Here is a 17,951-nt window from a genome sequence, read left to right as displayed (position 1 = left end):
CATTTAATGGACATTGAGCCTTTTGAACTGACAGAGCATGACAGGAGTCAGCATGATTTCAGAGTTTAGCAACACTTAGCCAGATAAATAACTCCAGAATTTAGACCTCAGTTACAACACCTGGCTCTGAATGCAAACACTGAGATATCTTGCCATGCAAGAATCATTTCAACCAAAAAAAAAAAAAAAAAGGAGAAAAAAAGAGAATAAATAAAGACAGAATACCAACCTCTTTCACTAGTCCAAGTAACTCAGCTTCATATGATAAAACATCACACATTGCTAGGAGCTGCTGCTACTTCTCATCGCTGATAAAGCTGGAAAATGGCAAGAAGGGGGTGTTACTGCACAGCACCGGGCTCACACAGCACAGCCCATCAGCCATGGCATCTCCAGAGGGCATGAGGAGATACACGGACACACAGATACATACAGACACCCTCGGTCTATCTGTCCCACATCCCACTGCCTCACATCCTCCCTGTCTCAGTCCCTTCTGCCCCACATTCTTCCTTGCTGCAGTTCCACCTCTCCCACATTCCCCCTGTCCCTCAATTTCCCCTATCCCAATCTCTCCTCTCCCCCACTCCCCCTGCCCCCATTACCCCGTCCCCCCCATCCCCCATTGCTACCCACAGTCCCTCTTTCCCCCCATTCCCACATGTCCAATTTCTCCCTGTCCCCCATTCCCACCTGTCCCAATCTCCCCTGTCCCCATTGTCCCCTGTCCCCCATTCCCACCTGTCCCAATCTCCCCTGTCCCCATTGTCCCCTGTCCCCCATTCCCACCTGTCCCAATCTCCCCTGAGCCGCCGCCGGTGTCACCCCGGCAACCGCGGCCCCTCCCGCGCGCCGCGTCCCGCGCACGTGACCGCTCTCAGCCAATCGCCACCCGGAACCGGCGCGTCACGTGGCGGGGGCGTGCCCGCGGCAGTCGGGCGGACAGCGCCGCCTGTCGGGCGGCGGGCGGAGCTGCAGCACCGGGTGCCGCGGCCTGAGGTGACTCCGGGAGGGTCTGGGGTCGGTTTGGGTTTTTAAATGACGAACAGCCTTAACGGGGGCTCTTGTGCCCTCGCTGCCTTGGGCAGGGAAAAGCCTTCTCGCTTGGAAGTTTCGTTTGAAAGAGATGTCGGGCGAGGAGGGCGGAGCTTGGCAGGGACCGAGCACGGCGGAGGAGGCGGAACCCCGGCCTTGGCGCGGCCATGCCAGCACCGCACGTGTCCGACAAATCCTTACCTGATGGAAGCCCCACCAAAGCAAAGGGGAAGATTGGCTAAGTCCCTTACCGAGTTTTTGTCCCTTTTTCAATTAACAGTGCTAATGAAGTTCTTCCCATTAACATCAGGTTTCCAGCAAATGCTAGCTCCATGCTGTAAAACAACATTGTATGATCAGTTAGCTCCTGCCCAAGGCCTCGGCCCCACTTCCTACAGTCTTGTTTTCTGCCAAAAAGACCCATTCATCTGCATTTCCCACAACCAGACAGCGCAGCACCATCTTTGTTCCTTTTAAAATCTCCTAAAATGAAATTCCTTAACTGGAATTTCTGGGAAGCACATCAAACTGTTCAGAAAGGACCCTGGAATTCCAGCCCATAAGCCCTACAAATCTCTCTGTAATTCCTAGAAAGAAAAAGGATATACCGGGAAAGCACAAAGAAATTTTCAGAGTGATAGAAGATTCCTAGAGTCCAGTCAGAGTTCCTGAAAAGTCTACTGAAAATCCACAGAAAGCCCATTGAGATTTCTAGAAGGCCCAGTGATATGTTATAAATAGCACCAGATAATTCCTAGGAAGTAATAGGGAATTTCTGAAGTGTTAGTTTGTGTTCTCATTGCTCCCTGGGTGTGTGACAATTAGCATTCGAGTTAGCTTTGGAGTTGCTGTGAGTGCTGTTAAGTGGTCAGGATGGTGGTGAGTGAGCTGGCAACTGGGATTTCTGGGTTTGTATATTTCTATACTGAATACCCAATTTATATGTATATAAAAAAGCGTAGTGATTATACACCCCAAACTTCTAATAATATAAACAGTGGATATACCCTGTATTTAAAGGGAGTATCTCTACACCAGAAGCTTCATCTTTCTGTTCCCTACACTCTTTCAGGGATCCCACAATAGCAAACTTCAACTATTAATGTTGAGGTTTTCCCTGCTTGAGCCCATCAGGCACTTGGCTCATCCCTGAGGGAGGAAGGACTGGCTCCCTTGTCCACTCACAGCCCCCTCACCTCCACTGTGAGTGCAGCCTTCAGGATCCTTGCTCCAGCCAAAGGCATCCCATGAGGCTGTGAACTCCTCCTCCAGTTTGTCACCTGTCCTTTTAACTTTCTAAAGAGGTGAAAGACTCACCTTAGAGAGTGGCTCCAAGGTTTTGAAGCAGAACAGCTGCAGCTGCCCTTCTCTGTAAAGGCAGCTGCACTTGGCCTGGTGTTCCCTTTCACCTGCTTTGTTTTGGTGATGATCAGGCACTGCCCATGGCCAAAGAAAGGGATTTACAGAGAGTCTAATTTTTCAGACTGATGTGCCTCCAGCTGGCTTTCTCCTCTGAGAATCCAGACAGAACCGACACCGTGCCCTGGGCAGGATGGTGGGAAGGGTGTGTGGGATCTGGGCTTTGCTTGATTGTGTTTTTTTGTTCTTTTTCTCCTCGCATTCTTGCAGAGTTTCTCCGGTGAGCAGGTAAGGCTGCTATGCCTTGTGTCATGCTCCTGGGCTTCTTGGGGAGGGACACTTTTTTGGAGAGGTGCTGCCCAAGGAAAGGAACATCCACTGCTGGCTAGCACCTGGGCTAAGATCAGGAAGATGCAAAGCTTGTGCCTCAAACCTGAAAAGCAGGACTCTGCTGTCCTGTGTATCCAAAGAAGGACATTCATCATCACCTGGGGCATCATCTCAGCTCCCCAGTTTGGATTTTCCTTGGGGCAGGTGTCACTGCCATCTCTGCCCAGGGTTGAGTATTCCTGGGGCTGGGCCACTGGCTCTGCCAGTTGCAGATCACAACCTGCTGCTTGATCTGAAAAGAGAAGGCTGTTCTCTGTGCCCAAGTGGAAGATTCTGCAGGAAATTTCTTCTTGCAGTAGCCTTTCCAAGTGGTTACATTGAAAACAAAAGCAAGCACGGAAGAGAGGAACGTTTTTCAAAGCTTAAAGAGCCTGTTATTTTCTGTGTTGTACCTTGGCTCTTAATTGCCAAAAAATTTTTTGGTTTGGATTTTCAATTAATACTTTGAAGGAGCTTTGAGGCAATAAATAAATAAATAGGAAGTTATCTGAGATTTTAGTTGGCACGTTGTTGTTGGTTGGGTTGAAGCACAGACTAGCTCCTCCTGGGACTTGCTGGGGGGCAGAGGGGTTTGCTTGGACCAGTGTCCTGTGCTGAGGCAGCTGAGATGCTGCTCACACTCTGAATTACACAGCAATGCTCCCCCAGGGCTGTCTGCACAGAAAACCAAGGCAATGGAATAGCACAACCTCTCTGCTCTCCCCAGCATCAGACTGCCATAAAGCTGCTTTGTCTTCATTGGATGGGGCTTGTTTGGCTGCTGCTGAGCCTCAGGTTTCAGCTCTCCTCTGCCTCTCCCCAGGAGGATTCAGTGAGCTTGTGTCAGGCTGTTTATATTGCACTTCTTCAGTAATTTCCTGCCCTAGTCCTTACCAGGAGCGGCACAACAGAGACTTTGATTTTGTGTCCTGGGATGCATGAAGGAGGTGCAGAGTGAGCTCAACTCTCCTTAAGATCCAGAAACCTCCTGGCCTGCTTAATGCAGAACAGAGAGGGAGGAGTGACAGGCTGGTGGATCCCAAAAAAGCTCCTTTCAGCTCCACTGCAAAACAGTGAAGGACTGGCTCCTGCAGTCCAGTGCTGAACGAGCCAGAGCTTTCTTCTCCCAGCAGGACTTCACAGAGGAGGACAGGAGCATCCACAGCTCAGCCTATTTCCCTACCATGTCAGTCCCCCGAGTGTCTCAACTGCCCCTGGAGGAGACGCTGCTTTCTCCCACCTCTGCAAAACCTTCTTGCTACTGTCACCACCCTGGTATGGAAGGAGGGAGTCCTCCAGCACTTTCTCTGTTCCCTCATCCCAACAAAACAGCTGATGGTACCTTCCCAGCAGAAATCACCCTTCAGAGATTCCCTACAGGAAAAGACATCCAGGGGAGATGGACAGCTTTTGTGAGGCTGGGGGTGCCTCTGTTGGGAATGACATCAGCTCAGTGCCTCCAGCCTGTAAGGGGCCCCAGCTGGGCTTTCTGGCATGTGCTCATCTCACACAGGGGTCGGTCATTAAGCTCCCAACCAAGGCAAATACCAATGTGTGAGAGAGCTGGTTTGCAGTAACAGCAAGGCATTCCAGACAAAAATAGCAAATGCCTGGGGGAAAGGAAGAGCTAGAGATGCTCCATTAGAAAAAAAAGAATATGGACAAAATAGTCTGGGAACTGGATGAACAGAAACAGCAGGACAGAGAACTTCTGCAGCAGCAGAAACATCCACAGTCCCAGTGAGCCTCACTGCCCTCATCACATCAGCACAGCTTTGGTGCTGCCACCAACACAGACCAATGGCCATCTGCCTGACCACTCAGGGAGAAACTGAAAAACCTCCAGGCCTGCAAGAGGAACAAGCATCAGGTTTCATCTTTGAAGGAGCCCATGAACTCTGCTGTCCAATGCAGATGTTTCCAGCAAATTATTTTCAGTTACTTCTTGTCCACCCCTGAACCCCAGATTTCATGCTTAAGCTAAAAATAAAAAAGACTTTGATGTGAGGTTCAAATGAACAGAGAATTTGCCCAGCCCTGCAGGAGCTATCTCAGTTCCTCCTCTGGGAGGGCATGGTGGGGAGACAAAAAGTTAATTCATCTTGGTTCTCATTGACATAGAATGGAAAAAAACAATGAAATGGTAGAGCCACCCTAAAACTGAGAACAAAGACGCTGCACCAATATTTCAGGCTCTTTTTCCTTCACTCTGAAGGGGAAAAAGTTGCTCCATGCTTCATCCCATGCGGGTTATCTTGGGAGGAACAATGTCCCCATAATTTCTGCTGACAATTAACCTTGCCTGGGCAGCCATTCTTCCCTGGGTCACCAGAGCAGCTATTTATATTCTTGGCCAGGGATGCTATTGCCACCAAACCACTGTCCTTCTTGGTTTCTTGGTGGTCCTGCACCAAGGCAGTGGGCAATGAGCCCAAGGTGTCCCCCCAAGCACCCTGCCCTGCTCCCCAGGACCTGCTTCACCTGGGCCTTTACTGTGTAGACCCTGCTGTGCCCATTTTCTGCTCATGCTCTGCAAACACAAATTAAAAACCAGACATTGTTTAACCAAATCCTGTCAGGCAGCAGGGCCCATCAGACCAAGTGCACAGGGCAGAGATGGCTGGGACTATGGTCTTGAGTCTCCTCTCTGCCATATGTGGCTAACACTGATTCCCCAGTGGCAGAGACACTGATGGCTCACCTGAGCACCTGCACAGGTGTTTCTTCTGAGCAAACCCCAGAGCTTTAGCTGTGCAGTCAGTGCCAGGAACTGGAGTATAGAGCTCAAAACAAAACTCCAGATCTGGGCTGCTGCCAGCTGGAACATCTGCCCACACAGAACAGGATCTCAGAGATTTCAAGTCAAGCCAGCTCCAGAGGCTGGGGCAGCATCTCCTCCTAAGACACAGACCATGGGCCAGGCTAATCACACAAGTGCTGAAGGAGCACATTGAACCAGGTCTACCCAACCAAGTTACTTTCACTGGGGGACCAAAGACCCTTGTTTCCATATAAAACCACCCTGGGGAGAGATCAGCACCCTTGGTTGAAGGCCTTCAGGCCCATTGGTCCCATCAGAGGTTACAAGCAAACAATACAAGCCTTGCAAAGTTGTGAAATGACCGTGATTACCAACTCATCCTGTCACTGCTGCAGGCTCAAGGTGGCCCCAGAGGTGGGCTGAAAACCCAACCTGTCACCAACACCAAGAGCAGCAAACAAGAGAAGAGCCTGGGGCTGGCTGGCATCTGGCAGGGGTGAGGGTGGAGAGTGCTTCAGCTGCCAGGATGCAGGAGATAAATGGCCAATATCATCACTGTTAGCAGCAGTGCCCACCCTTCACATTGAAAGGCAAGGAGGAAGAGCTTTGCCTGGCCCTGGAAGGAAGGGGAGAGATAGGGAGGCTGACACTGCTGTGATGGGGAGAGGTGAGAGGATGAGGCCACTAAATCCCTGCAGGGGAGGAATAGCAATGCTGGGGGGCTGTAGGGCTCTCAGCTCCCTCCTTGAAGACTTCTTGCCTTGGGAGCTTTACCTCCAACATCTCCATCACCACATCAGTCCCCAGCAGGGTGCCAAGCAGGGGACTTTTACCTGAGTTAACTAGTGGAAAGGGGAGGCTAAGGAAATTTCCAGGGCCTCCTGGAGGGACTCTGGGACCTGTCAGAGCAGCATTAGAAGTGATTTAATTCACACAAGGGTTAATTGAGATGAAACCCATTAGTCAAGAGGGCTAGAAGCACTTCCTGTCACCCCGGCCTCTCCCTCTGTCAAAGTCAGGAGAATTTAGGTCCAATTAGCCCCTGACAAACAATCAGGGTGGGTCCCTCTGCAGCATCCCCAGACAGGCCCAGGAGAGCAGCACTTCCTCAGAAATCAGCACTAATGAGTCACTGAAACGAAATGACATTATTTAAAGCACTGAGCCAGCAGTTATTGGCTTCATCTGCCCCAGAGAAACTGGTCAAACCCTTTAGCATGGGGACAAGATCCCACAGGTTTCCAGAGCCTCCTCAGAGGTTTTCTAGCACCTTTCCAGATTATTTCTGGCCATTTCCTTGATGTTTTTCTAGTCTTTCTGGAGGTTTCCTGTTGTATCTCCATAACATTCCTAGACTCTTCCTAGAGGTTTACTGGAACCCTCTTAGGGCTGTATAAGCCTCTTTATATTGTTTTCAACACTCACAGGTTGGCCATTTCCAAATTTCCCAAGTGACACCCTGGAAATTGAGCAAAGCTCAACACCTCATTCAAGCACCACATGACCTCAAACCTCAGCAGCCTGATTAGTAAACTGAGGAATTATGTAGAGATTAGGAAAAAAAAAAAATTGCATGTATGGGTTCATTCTATAGTCTGGACATATTTTGTAATATAAACTCTGAAAAGCACTCTTAGGAGCCTTTCTAGTCCTATCTGGAGTCTTTTGAGTACTGTTCTGTAAGAAAACAGCCTGAGCTACGCATGTGCCTCATAAGACACAGACCAGCATCTTCCTGTCCAAGGAGGAAAAAACAGCAGCTGGGGGAGAAAGCCTGAACAGTGGATGCTTTTCTGTGAGTGTTCTCAATCCTAAGCCACATTTCCCACATGTGTTTATACACTGGAGAAAAAACACCATGAGTGGTAGAGATGGGAAAGTGAGGACAGGGCAATTCCCCGTTCCCTCCAGGCATCCCCAGCCTGGCACACATGGCCTTTTTTCTTCCACAGTCACCAAAATCTCCTCTAAAAATCTGTCTGTGTGTAGCCTCACCTCGTGGCCCCAGAACAGCAGCTCAGAATAGCACCTCAGTTTGGGACTGAGGTTTTTACATTTGCTTCTGGTAAGGGAGCTCTGGGGAAACATCACTGCCAGAGGCAGTAGGGATCTTACAGTCACAAGAGAATCATTTAGCACAAGAATCTGGAGTCCTCCGTGGTGCCCCAGCTCTGCACATAGATTTACACAGCCACACTGAGGACCTGCAGCAAGCATTAGGTATATTTTGATTACCTTGAAAAATCTGTTGCAAAATGAAAAGTGCAGCCAAAAGTCCTATGAAAAGCAGGAGGGTGTTCATAGCTTGGCCAAAGCACCAATGCAGGACTTTCAGGCCCTCTGAGCCAGCTGTTCCCAGCATTTCTACTTGCACTTTAGAAATCCTCTAGCAATATCTGGCCTCTGGCAGGTTGTTTTCTCCTCACAGTGTCTTTTCCTCTTCACAGTATTTTACAACACAAGGCATTACTAACAAATTACCTGAGAAACACCACACACCATATTGGTTGGCATTGGCAGAACATGCTGGAGTAAGGGATACAGATATCCATTCAAAGGGAAGGAATTGCAGCACTAGAAGACTCACCAATGTACATTTGTCCACCTTCTGTTTCTTGCATCACAATATCAGGTATTTGACCATGGGATTGGAGCAGCGGTTCCCTCTTTGTTTCCAGCTTTTCTGACAATAACCTTGTCTGTAGCCATTTCAGGTTCATTCTTGGCTCCACTCCATTGGAGAACAGATCTGGATGATGCTGAGAACTGCAAGCTCTAACCAGCAACCTGAGACATTTCAACTTGAGGGACTTCTGCCTGAAGCCTAGGACTCAAAACTGGCTTTCATTCCCACATATCTGCTCAGTATCCCTTGGCTTTGCAGAGAACAGACTATCCCATTGCTATAGTAACATTAACCAAAATAAACCATCTGCTAGAAAAGCTCCCAGGCACTAAATGCAAGATTTGTCTTCCAATATTACCAATGCACGTCAGACTGTGGTATGTTCACATGGATAAAATACTCTCCTCACACACAGATACAAGAAAAACCTCATTCCATTTACGTGCTGTTTCAAACATGGAGCTTCACCCAGCATTTGCTGACAGCAGACTGGGGCTGCAGTCTCTGGCTTGCTGCTGAGACACCCTTTGAAGTGTTACAGCCTGAAAGGTGAAGGGCCAGCTGGAGAGTGAATGGTGGAGCACCGTTCCTTCCTTCTGACTGCTTCTCATTCCATATCCCTGACTAAAATTCCCCCTTAGCTAATGATACACATCAGTGTGACAAGTTACATGTCTGGGTCCACTCCATGTAGGCCTGCAATGTAACTGTTCATATCAGTTATTTTGCTCATATTTGGTGAAAGCAGTGAAAGCACACACACGAAAAGGGTTTCTGTGAAAAAAGAGACAGATGCCCCCATTTCCCCATCATTATAACACCCAGAACCCTTCTGTCAGCCCCACATCATCACATGAATACCAGGATAAGCAAGGGGGAAGATCACAGAGGGAATCTGGAAGCAGACCTCATCTGTGCAGCTGCTGGCAAGCAGACACCTGCACTCTGTAGCATCAGTGCTATGGCTGGGCCAGGCTGCAGTTGTGACCTTGCTCAGCCTCAAGAAGTGCAGAGGCGTGCGCAGATCCCGATGATTGTACAGAGGAGCAGTCAATCAAGCTCTGCTGGACAAGGATGCACAACTTGAGTCTAGTTTTCAACATCTGGGGAGAGCAAAAATTGTTAGGCTTCCTTTCTTTTGTTTGTTTGTTTTAAGCAGTAAGTTTTCTGTCAAGAGTTTTTAATATATTTATTTGAAAACAAGGTTTTGTGAAAGAGTACACTAAATAGCATATATCTGTTCTTCAGCCATAAAACACGGACTATCAGCTTTAGCTCAGCACAGATTGGGGCTGCATGCACTGAACAGCAGATCTCAATAGGAAGGTCTTCATGCCTGTCTTTCTGATATCAAGCATAGTGTCTTCTTTAGATGACAAGACCCTGGAGGAGGGAGAGAGAGAGAAACCAGAATTTAACTAAGGCTTCTTGTGGTTGGCCCAACACACTAACCTGAGCCTGTCACTGACACATTTATAGCTTTTAGCAAGGAGTTTGTTTTCCTGCCCATCCACCAATTCAAGTGCATAATCTCTGCTCGTGGGAGCCATGAGACATGCCAGCCCATATTTGGAAATAAAGCAACTGGATTTCTGTCTTTCAGTGAGAAACTTGCACATCCATTCAGTCACTTTAACCAAGGAACCTGCAATAAACTGCACCATTTATTTCCTGAAACAGATCTACTGCTACAATTTTGTTTGGCTCAGAAAGCATCACAGAACCCATGACTGAAGTGTCTTTAAATTCTGCTAAGAACTGCTGGGAAGACAAGGCAACTCCAGGAAGGAGAACAGTAGTTCTGTTTTGACAAATCCTGGCACCCTGAGGTCAAGTAGATGACAGCTTTGTTATGTAAACTACTTGCCCCTCTGGGACCATCTTTCAGGAGCTGACTAGTCCCTGTGACCCCTACACTGCTCTCTGCCCAGCCAGGCTCGTCTCAAGATAAGTTAGGCCTGCCAGATTAGAGACTGACCCAAAAGAGTGAACTTGTGGACTTCTAAGCTGCCAAACTCTTAAAATTAGGACAGAACATGTTTTTAAATCTGACACAGAAGCTGTCAAAGAGCTAAACCAAGAGTGCTGGGTGCTGGTAACTGCTTCAGTTGGTACAAAGAGGCTTTTCTTCATTGGAATGAAAAAAGGAAACTCTGCACACTACACTGTACCTCAGGTCTTAATCATCAATGTACTCAAAGGGCTCTGGCGGTTCAGGTTCTTGTTCCTCTTCCTCAATCTTCGGACCATGAGCTGCCACTGGTTCAACCAGCTCCTCCATATCCTCACTGGTGTCCTTCAGGATGATGATACCTCCGATGGAAAGCTGCAAGACAAGTGCCATGAGCATTTAGAGATGCTTGCCTCTGCCTCAAGGTGCAGTGTTTGTGGCCACAGAGTCTATCCTAGGCAATATGAGACTCCTCAGCAGGAATGAGTTTCAGAGAGCAAAGCATCTGACACTCACCTGGATTTCTGCCTGATAAGGGCATGGGACAGGCAGAGTCTGTCCAGGCTACTTTTGTATTTATTTTGTCTAGGTCTCAGTTCAATAGAAAGTGACATCTGGATTCACAGCTTTACCCCATTCCCAGTTGCGGCTTTCCACATGAAAACTAATTGAACTGTAATTGCTTTATAAGGCTCATCTTTTCAGGTTTACAATGCTTAGTGAAGCCTCTCTGTGTAGCTGCCTCCCAGGAGATTCTCTGAAACAGAGACTAATCTGATCACCAGCTTCCACAGAGTGAGGAATCCTATTAGCAGAACCTCACAAAAACAAAGGGGAATTAATTACAAAGATCACAACAAAATATCTTGGCAGGCTGAAGCACCTCCGGGAGCAGACACAAGGCGCAAAGAGGCAGCGCTGTGTCATGCCTGGCTGGGATCAGGGCTTTGGCCACAGCAGGATTTCAGGCTATAAACAGCATCTCAAAGAGGTCTTTTACTCTGGCATTCCCCAAAGCAGAGCAAAGGTCCAGAACGGCTCCGTTCCAAGAGGCTCCTTGGTTACACACCCTAATCCCAGCAAGAACTGCACTGTTCTGTTGTCTTTGAAACCTATTTATGGGGCTTTAAGGCAGGAAACTGAACTCCCTCACCAAGGACTCTGCTGCTTTTGAAACTGAAGAAAACAGGTGTGCATGTCCACATTTCAGTGAGTGGACGCTTACTGGAACACACAGCAGATCTTCCCAATCCAAACAGCAGTTGGGTCACCTTGTTTTAAAGGGTAGAAACTAAAAAACCCTTCCACTGTTTTCCTAAAGGAGATGTTTCAAAAGGGAACAGTGCACAGAGAATTCCAATGTGCTGATGGAATTCCAGGAAATCCATTTATTAAAACCATTACTATTTTCCAGGAAAAAGTATTACTACTACTGAACACCATTTTCCCATGCGTAATCCTGGAATTTGGGTTAAGTCAAGCATGTTATTTTTTGAAGAAAAATAAAGGGCAGAAGACTTTGACTCAGGAGATTTACAGTTCAGGAGCCAGCTTATCAGATTTGCAGCATATCCGAACATCTCACAGAGGAGTTAGTTACCCCTTGGGCTGAGTGCTAAAAGACCTTCATTCTCCATCTGACAATTACATGCTCTCTCTTCTCTGTTTTTACAGGAGCTGAAGTAAATTTTCTAAAGCCAGATGTAACTCAATAGGAAATATGTTCAATGAAAAAAACCCTCCATTTAGGTATAAATCCTACTGCAGGGTAATAAAACTCCAGCACAAGTCCTAATGTATTTCACTGCTTTGACACCGAACCAGTACAACTTCTCAGCCTATTTTAAAGATCGTGGCTCAGTCTTTATGTTCCCAGCAATGTCATTAATACACAATGTATGTTTGATTGGTTTTCATGCTGCACACTTGACACAGGTACAAGAAGAAAGAAAAATATAGCAGCATTAGCATGGTGATAAGGTTTGCAGCAGCTCTTTCCCCCAACTAGAACTGCATGTGATCATTTGCAGAGAGGGACATTAAAAAAGGAAACATGACAACAGCAATGCTGCAAATCTCTGCAACACATTCCAGTGCTGCATCAGCTGTGAGTTCTCATGTACACACAGAACTTTTGGGCCTTACACACAAGCCCAGCACTGGGAATGCTCTGCCAAGCACATGGACTGGGAAGGTGACACTTACTGGTTTGAAAGGCTGGTACCGGCAGCTCTCTGTCATAGTGAGAACTTTGAGCTGAGCAGGCATGACTCTGGCTGGGTTGTCCAAAAGCTGGAAGTTGGGTTCAGGCTCTTTTTTCTTTTCTTTTTCATCCTTCTTTTCATTCTCATCCTATGGAGGGAGAAGAGATCAACTTGATTTTAGCAGTAACCTCTAACCTTTCACAGTTCAGCAGGGTAAGGTACAGTCAGGCATCAATTACAAAGTTCCTCTTTTGCTGAGGAACATGCTAATATTTATCTATCAGATGGTACAGAAAATTCCAGCGTGGATCTAAGTGCTCTCGATAAGGCAATGTCTCACTCTCATCTGCAGATGAAAGCAAGTTCAGAGAGAGGTAGCAGTGGAACAGTTTAACCTCTTCTTTCCCTTTCTCCTACCTTTTCTGTAAACTCGCTACTTTTTGTCATAACTGAAAATTCTTTAATATCATTACCGAGCATATGAAAATTGCCAAAAACTGCCCTTGTATTTTTGCAGCTATAAAGCTGCCACTGACATTTCACACTACTGTTAGTGACAGCAGTTCATCCAAAATGACTTGACCTCAGCAACTCACTAAGGAATTACAGTGAATCCCTCCCTTACCAATGATATGTAACAGCAGACAACTTTGGCACAGCAGCTGCTCATAGCTCTGCAGATCACTTGGAAGCTATGGATTACAGTCACATAACAGGCATAAGAGGAAAACAGGAAAGCAATGATACCTATAAAGCATTAGGACAATGGCAAAACACTCAACTCAAACACAGCAGGTGGCAGCAAGTTCCCTGTTTACTATCTTTGTTTTTCTGTTCAATTCAGCCAAGGAAACTTTTCAAAAATCTGTACACACACATGGACCCAACATGTGAACCACTTCTAATATCTTGCTTCCTCTCAACACCTGCACTTAAATGTAGGTTGTAGCAATTTTATAAGAAATGTGCATCTGTTCAGCACATTTTGCTTACTACATAGAACTGTAAGAATAATTCAAAGAAAAGGCAATGTTTGGTGACAAGGAAACTTGACAAAGGAGAAAAACCCCAAAACCCAGAGATTTTACCTTGCATGCATAAGATGATTAATTTTCTGGGCCAGCTGCATGACATTCAGTGCCTACAATGTGGCCACACCTATGTAGGTCTAGGAAGGTTATTTTACATGCCAATCTTTGATCTTATGCCACATGTGTGGGGTTTGTTAGACTAAAATTTAAGTTAAAGAGGCCAAACGGGAAGGCACCTGGGGGTGCTGGTTGACAGTGGCTGAACATGAGGCAGCATGTGCTCAGGTGGCCAAAAAAGTCACTGGCACTGTGGGTTGTGTCAGCAGTATTGTGGACAGCAGGACCAGGGCAGTGACTGTCCCCTGTACTTGGGACTGGTGAGGTCACACCTTGAACCCTGTGTTCAGTTTTGGGCCCCTCCCTACAAGACAGACATTGAGGTGCTGGAGTGTGTCCAGAAAAAGGGCAACAGAGCTGGAGCACAAGACTTGTGAGGAGCAGCTGAAGGAGCTGGAGGGGCTCAGCCTGGAGAAAAGGTGGCTCAATGGGGACTGTATCACTCTCTACTCCTTGACAGGGGGAGGTCATTCTGTCAGGATAACTGGAGATAACTGGAGGTCATTCTGTCAGGTAACAAGACACAGGACTAGAGGAAATGACCTCAGGTTGTGCCAGGGGAAGTTTAGGTTGGATATTAGAAAAAATTTCTTCTTCAAAAAGATTGTCAAGCACTTGAAGAGGCTGCCCAGGGGAGTGGTGGAGTCACCATCTCTGGTGGTATTTAAAAGATGTGTAGATGTGGCATTTGGGGACATGGTTTGGTGGTGACCTTGGCATTGCTGGGGATTAAGTTGGATTTAGAGGTCTTTCAAACCTAAAGAATTCTATGTGTCCACAATGCACTTTCAGCTTACAGTTGTTCTTGGAATATTTGCATTTATGAGCAGGGCACAAAAGAAAAGGCATTTTGTCAGTACTGCTAGAATTTTAGCTGCCATATGTTTTTCAAATTGCAGCAATCACCAAAAATTCATTTCTCCATTACTCAGCTTGCTCCAGGATGACACATTATTCACAGATGAGGATGAAAACTTCGTGTCAGGTCTATGCGCTGAAAGAAATCATCAGAGGACCCAAGCAATCACCACAACTACTGAGCGGCATATGGAACCTGTGTTCAAATCTCAGCTGGTTCTGAATTGGGTGTGGGTACGTGTTTGGCATTTTGATAGACGGGCAAAGCACATAAGAGACTGCTGCCAAAAACATGAATGTTTCAGGATAGGAGGGTAAGCATGTGCAAAACCAGAAAGTTTAAACTCTTCAGTGCTCTCAAGATAAATTAGACATGATCAAGCAACAGCTACAACACTTATTTTTAAAAGGTCAGAGGACCCAAGGAAGTGAAACCCCAAGACATGACACCTAGAACCCCAGAACACGACACCTAGAAGCCCGAAACCCGACACCTAGAACCCAATTACCCGACACCTAGAACCCCAAAACCCGTTACCTAGAACCCAAATACCCGACACCTAGAACCCCAAGACAGGTTACCTAGAACCCAAATACCCGACACTTAGAACCCCGATACCTGCTACCTAGAACCCCGAAATCTGACACCTAGAACCCCGAAATCCGACACCTAGAACCCCAAAACCGGACACCTAGAACCCCAGGACACGTTACCTAGAACCCCAACACATGACACCTAGAACCCCATAAGACTTTTTCTGCATTAGTAAGAAAATTACATGGATAAGAGATGAAATTCGTCTGGGTCTAAAACTAGCAGGTAATAAAATAAAAGGTTCATGCAGTTGAAGGCACATAAACCTGTCAAAACAAGTTTTGTCTTTAAGGAAGTCAGTTACGTAACAACACTGAGGAAGATTTATTTCTCAGAAATAACAGATTCACAATTAATAACACCTCTTGCTTTTAACACTGCACACACAAAGTGCTAACCACTGTCTGCAGCAATGTGTGTCAGTGCTTTGCTCACAACACAGAAGGCAAGAGGACAGAGGTGAGTCCCAACATTCATGACACACCTTCCACATTTATAAGGGTTGGGAGGAAGACGACATTTAAGTTTCAATGTGTGTACCCACCACTTCCATCTTTTCCTCTTCCTTCTTCTCCTTCTCCTTTTCCTTTTCCTTCTTCTTGGCTTTTGCAGTGATGGACAGCACAGCAGTGGAAACCTGCATATGACAACAGAGGAGGCATTCAGTGTGACCCAACACTATATACTGAGTTTCAGCACCCCCCAGACTGGAGTCTTTTGAGAACATATGGCAGCAACTTTCTGAGAGGGTCAGGGAGCAACAGCATTTATCCCATTGCTGGTGAGAATAAATGTGGGCTCTTGGCACATTTTAACTTTTGGCCAGGGAAGTTTAAAGAGAGATTTGTCCAATTCACATCCCATTCAAAGGCAAGAAAACAGCTATAAGCAGTAAGCTTTGCCTTTCATCAGAGTTAATTTCCAGATTCCTTGGTGGCTTGGAAATCTGTCCTGTCCAGCATTCATTTCTGGTAAAATGTGTTACGTTTTCACACCATGTCATTCATCAGCATGATGTGCTTGAGGTCTCCACTGCTGGAATTTCTCCCTAAGGGCTGCTCTGGCTGCTGCTGTGCTCGGCTCAACAGCTTTTACCATCCTGTGCTAGGAGACAAATTGCTTTCACTATTGTCCCACTTGTGACCCCACAGGTCTCATCTTCTCCTTTTCATTACCAAGATAGTCTCAGTGCCACACTTACCGTTTTGCAATCCATGGAGCTATTATTCTAGCACATGGGCCCACTGCTCCTTCCATATGGGACTATTTGAGAAGTGTCCCACCTAATATTCTCAACGGTTGCACTGAAACAGCATTTTGGAGCTCAAGTCACAGAAAATGACCCTGCTGTGCTGAGTGCTGCACATACAAGTCAGTAGGGCATGGAAAGCAGGCGTTTTATTCAATTAAATTACTTCTGCTTGACCACTTCAGACAAGGGAGGTTTCAGCAATTCAGTAGCAAAGCACTTGTGTGCCATGATCAGCAACAGTCCCAGGCACAGCAGGAAAACTTACCTAGAATTCTCTTTCAGAGACTATAGCACCTGCCAATTTTTCCTTTGCTCTTTAGATCCCTAGTAGTACCACCAAAGTAAATGTTTATACTAGGAAGGAGAAGGGGTTATTCTTTTTACAGAAAGCCAGCTCAAATACCTTTTCTTTCTCCTTTTCCTTTGGTACCTCAAGAGGTGGAGGGTAGGCAAATGTGGACGGCTTACAGTTGGACTTGTACTGGACTTTTGGCATCTAAGACAAAGAGTTTAAAACTGTTAGAAACTAGAAAAGCAGGGGAAAAATCCACAGCAGAATAATTACTTTAGCTTCATTTTCCTTCCAGCAGAGACAAACACAGATCCTCTAAAGAATACAAGCTTCCCCTTCTCCCTCTCCGGAAGCTGAGAAACTGTTATCAGTGGCAGTGGTTCAACTAGAACAATGTTATTTAATTATTCTGTAATTTGACTCTGGCAAGCTCTTCTAGCCCTCTCCATGCACTCCATCCTATTCACACCACGCTTTGTTTTCATTGCTTCAAAGCTTTTGTGGTTTTGATGTTGTTGCTGTGTTTGTGTGTATTAACACAAAATTGGTTTAAGATCTAAGTGAAGATCTGCTCTGTCAATGCATGCGAGGGCAAACCAAGCACTGACATCCCCTTCCTGCCAAAGGACTGTACATTTGGGGGGAGTTACCAGTGCCACACATTCTCTTACTCTTGGCTACTTAAGCAAGGGTAGAAAGCATCTGCTGATAGCCAGTCCAAGTTCTTAAACACCCCCATGCTGCCACATCCAGAAGTTTTTTTGTGGAACTTCCTAGCTTATTTATTCAGCACAGGGGACCCAGCATGGTACACAGCTTACAGGGGCTGTACCACAGCTGATAGCTGGAAGACAGATGCACAAGAAAAGTGCAGTACCCATAGTTGCTCAGTTTAATGTTTACTCCCCAAGGAATCCAAACAAATCCTCTTTTCCCACTGCTAGCTTTCATAGTGGAGAACATCACATAATTTATCTGGGAGGCCGGGGGGCAACACACTTTTAAAAATAATAACCCTGACCTTCAAGAGTGATAATGGGGCAGCCTCTGCCCAAATACTCTAAATATACTTCCCTTCTTTTTAAGCTACTTTGAAGTAAAGAGGTCAGTCTCTGCTCTCTGCATTTTTCTTGTTCCCATTCCCACCACCAGCTCTGCTATTCAAGCCTGTTTTTTATATTTCTTCCAGTTAGTACCTCTTCTGGCACAAACAAGTTTGAAACATGAAAAGAAAACCAACAAATCCATGAACACGCCTTGCAGACCACTTGAATATTCCAAACAATTTTTCATTCTCTTCTTTCTTCTTGTTACATACCTTAAGATCCTTGTTAAGGCCAATGACACAGGTCGGGGTGAACGCCAGTGACAAAAAGTGTGACAGAGGGAACCAGAACCAAAACTGGGTGAAGACCAAAACCCCCACCACAGAAGGCATGTGAGTATGTCCTGTCCTCGACTGCAGTGAAATGGTTACATTATGGCCCCCTGAAAGGAATCA

The 17,951-nt window shown here is 46.4% G+C and overlaps 2 protein-coding genes across 4 annotated transcripts in view; both read right to left on the bottom strand.

The window, feature by feature from the left end:
- The window catches only part of ARMC9 (armadillo repeat containing 9), a 59,058-nt gene extending 58,194 nt beyond the window's left edge, over positions 1-864 (bottom strand). For 2 of the 3 annotated variants that reach the window (XM_058843486.1, XM_058843488.1), the window contains exons 1-2: positions 790-864; positions 230-317 (exon numbers count right to left, since the gene is read on the bottom strand). In XM_058843486.1, the coding sequence (XP_058699469.1) occupies positions 230-280 (51 nt within the window). In that variant the 5' untranslated portion in view covers positions 281-317; positions 790-864. Of the gene's footprint in view, positions 1-229; positions 318-693; positions 710-789 lie in introns of those variants that run through there. The other variant, XM_058843487.1, reaches the window with a different exon arrangement.
- Positions 865-9,324: 8,460 nt separating this feature from the next.
- The window catches only part of PSMD1 (proteasome 26S subunit, non-ATPase 1), a 65,774-nt gene continuing 57,147 nt past the window's right edge, over positions 9,325-17,951 (bottom strand). The window contains exons 20-25 of the mRNA XM_058843470.1: positions 17,769-17,938; positions 16,562-16,654; positions 15,451-15,543; positions 12,307-12,453; positions 10,322-10,476; positions 9,325-9,533 (exon numbers count right to left, since the gene is read on the bottom strand). Of these exons, the coding sequence (XP_058699453.1) occupies positions 10,330-10,476; positions 12,307-12,453; positions 15,451-15,543; positions 16,562-16,654; positions 17,769-17,938 (650 nt within the window). The 3' untranslated portion in view covers positions 9,325-9,533; positions 10,322-10,329. The remainder of the gene's footprint in view (positions 9,534-10,321; positions 10,477-12,306; positions 12,454-15,450; positions 15,544-16,561; positions 16,655-17,768; positions 17,939-17,951) is intronic.

The sequence above is a fragment of the Poecile atricapillus genome, chromosome 8 (assembly GCF_030490865.1).
Source record: "Poecile atricapillus isolate bPoeAtr1 chromosome 8, bPoeAtr1.hap1, whole genome shotgun sequence".
Classification (NCBI taxonomy): Eukaryota; Metazoa; Chordata; class Aves; order Passeriformes; family Paridae; genus Poecile; species Poecile atricapillus.
This window is presented reverse-complemented; position numbering and strand designations above follow the sequence as displayed.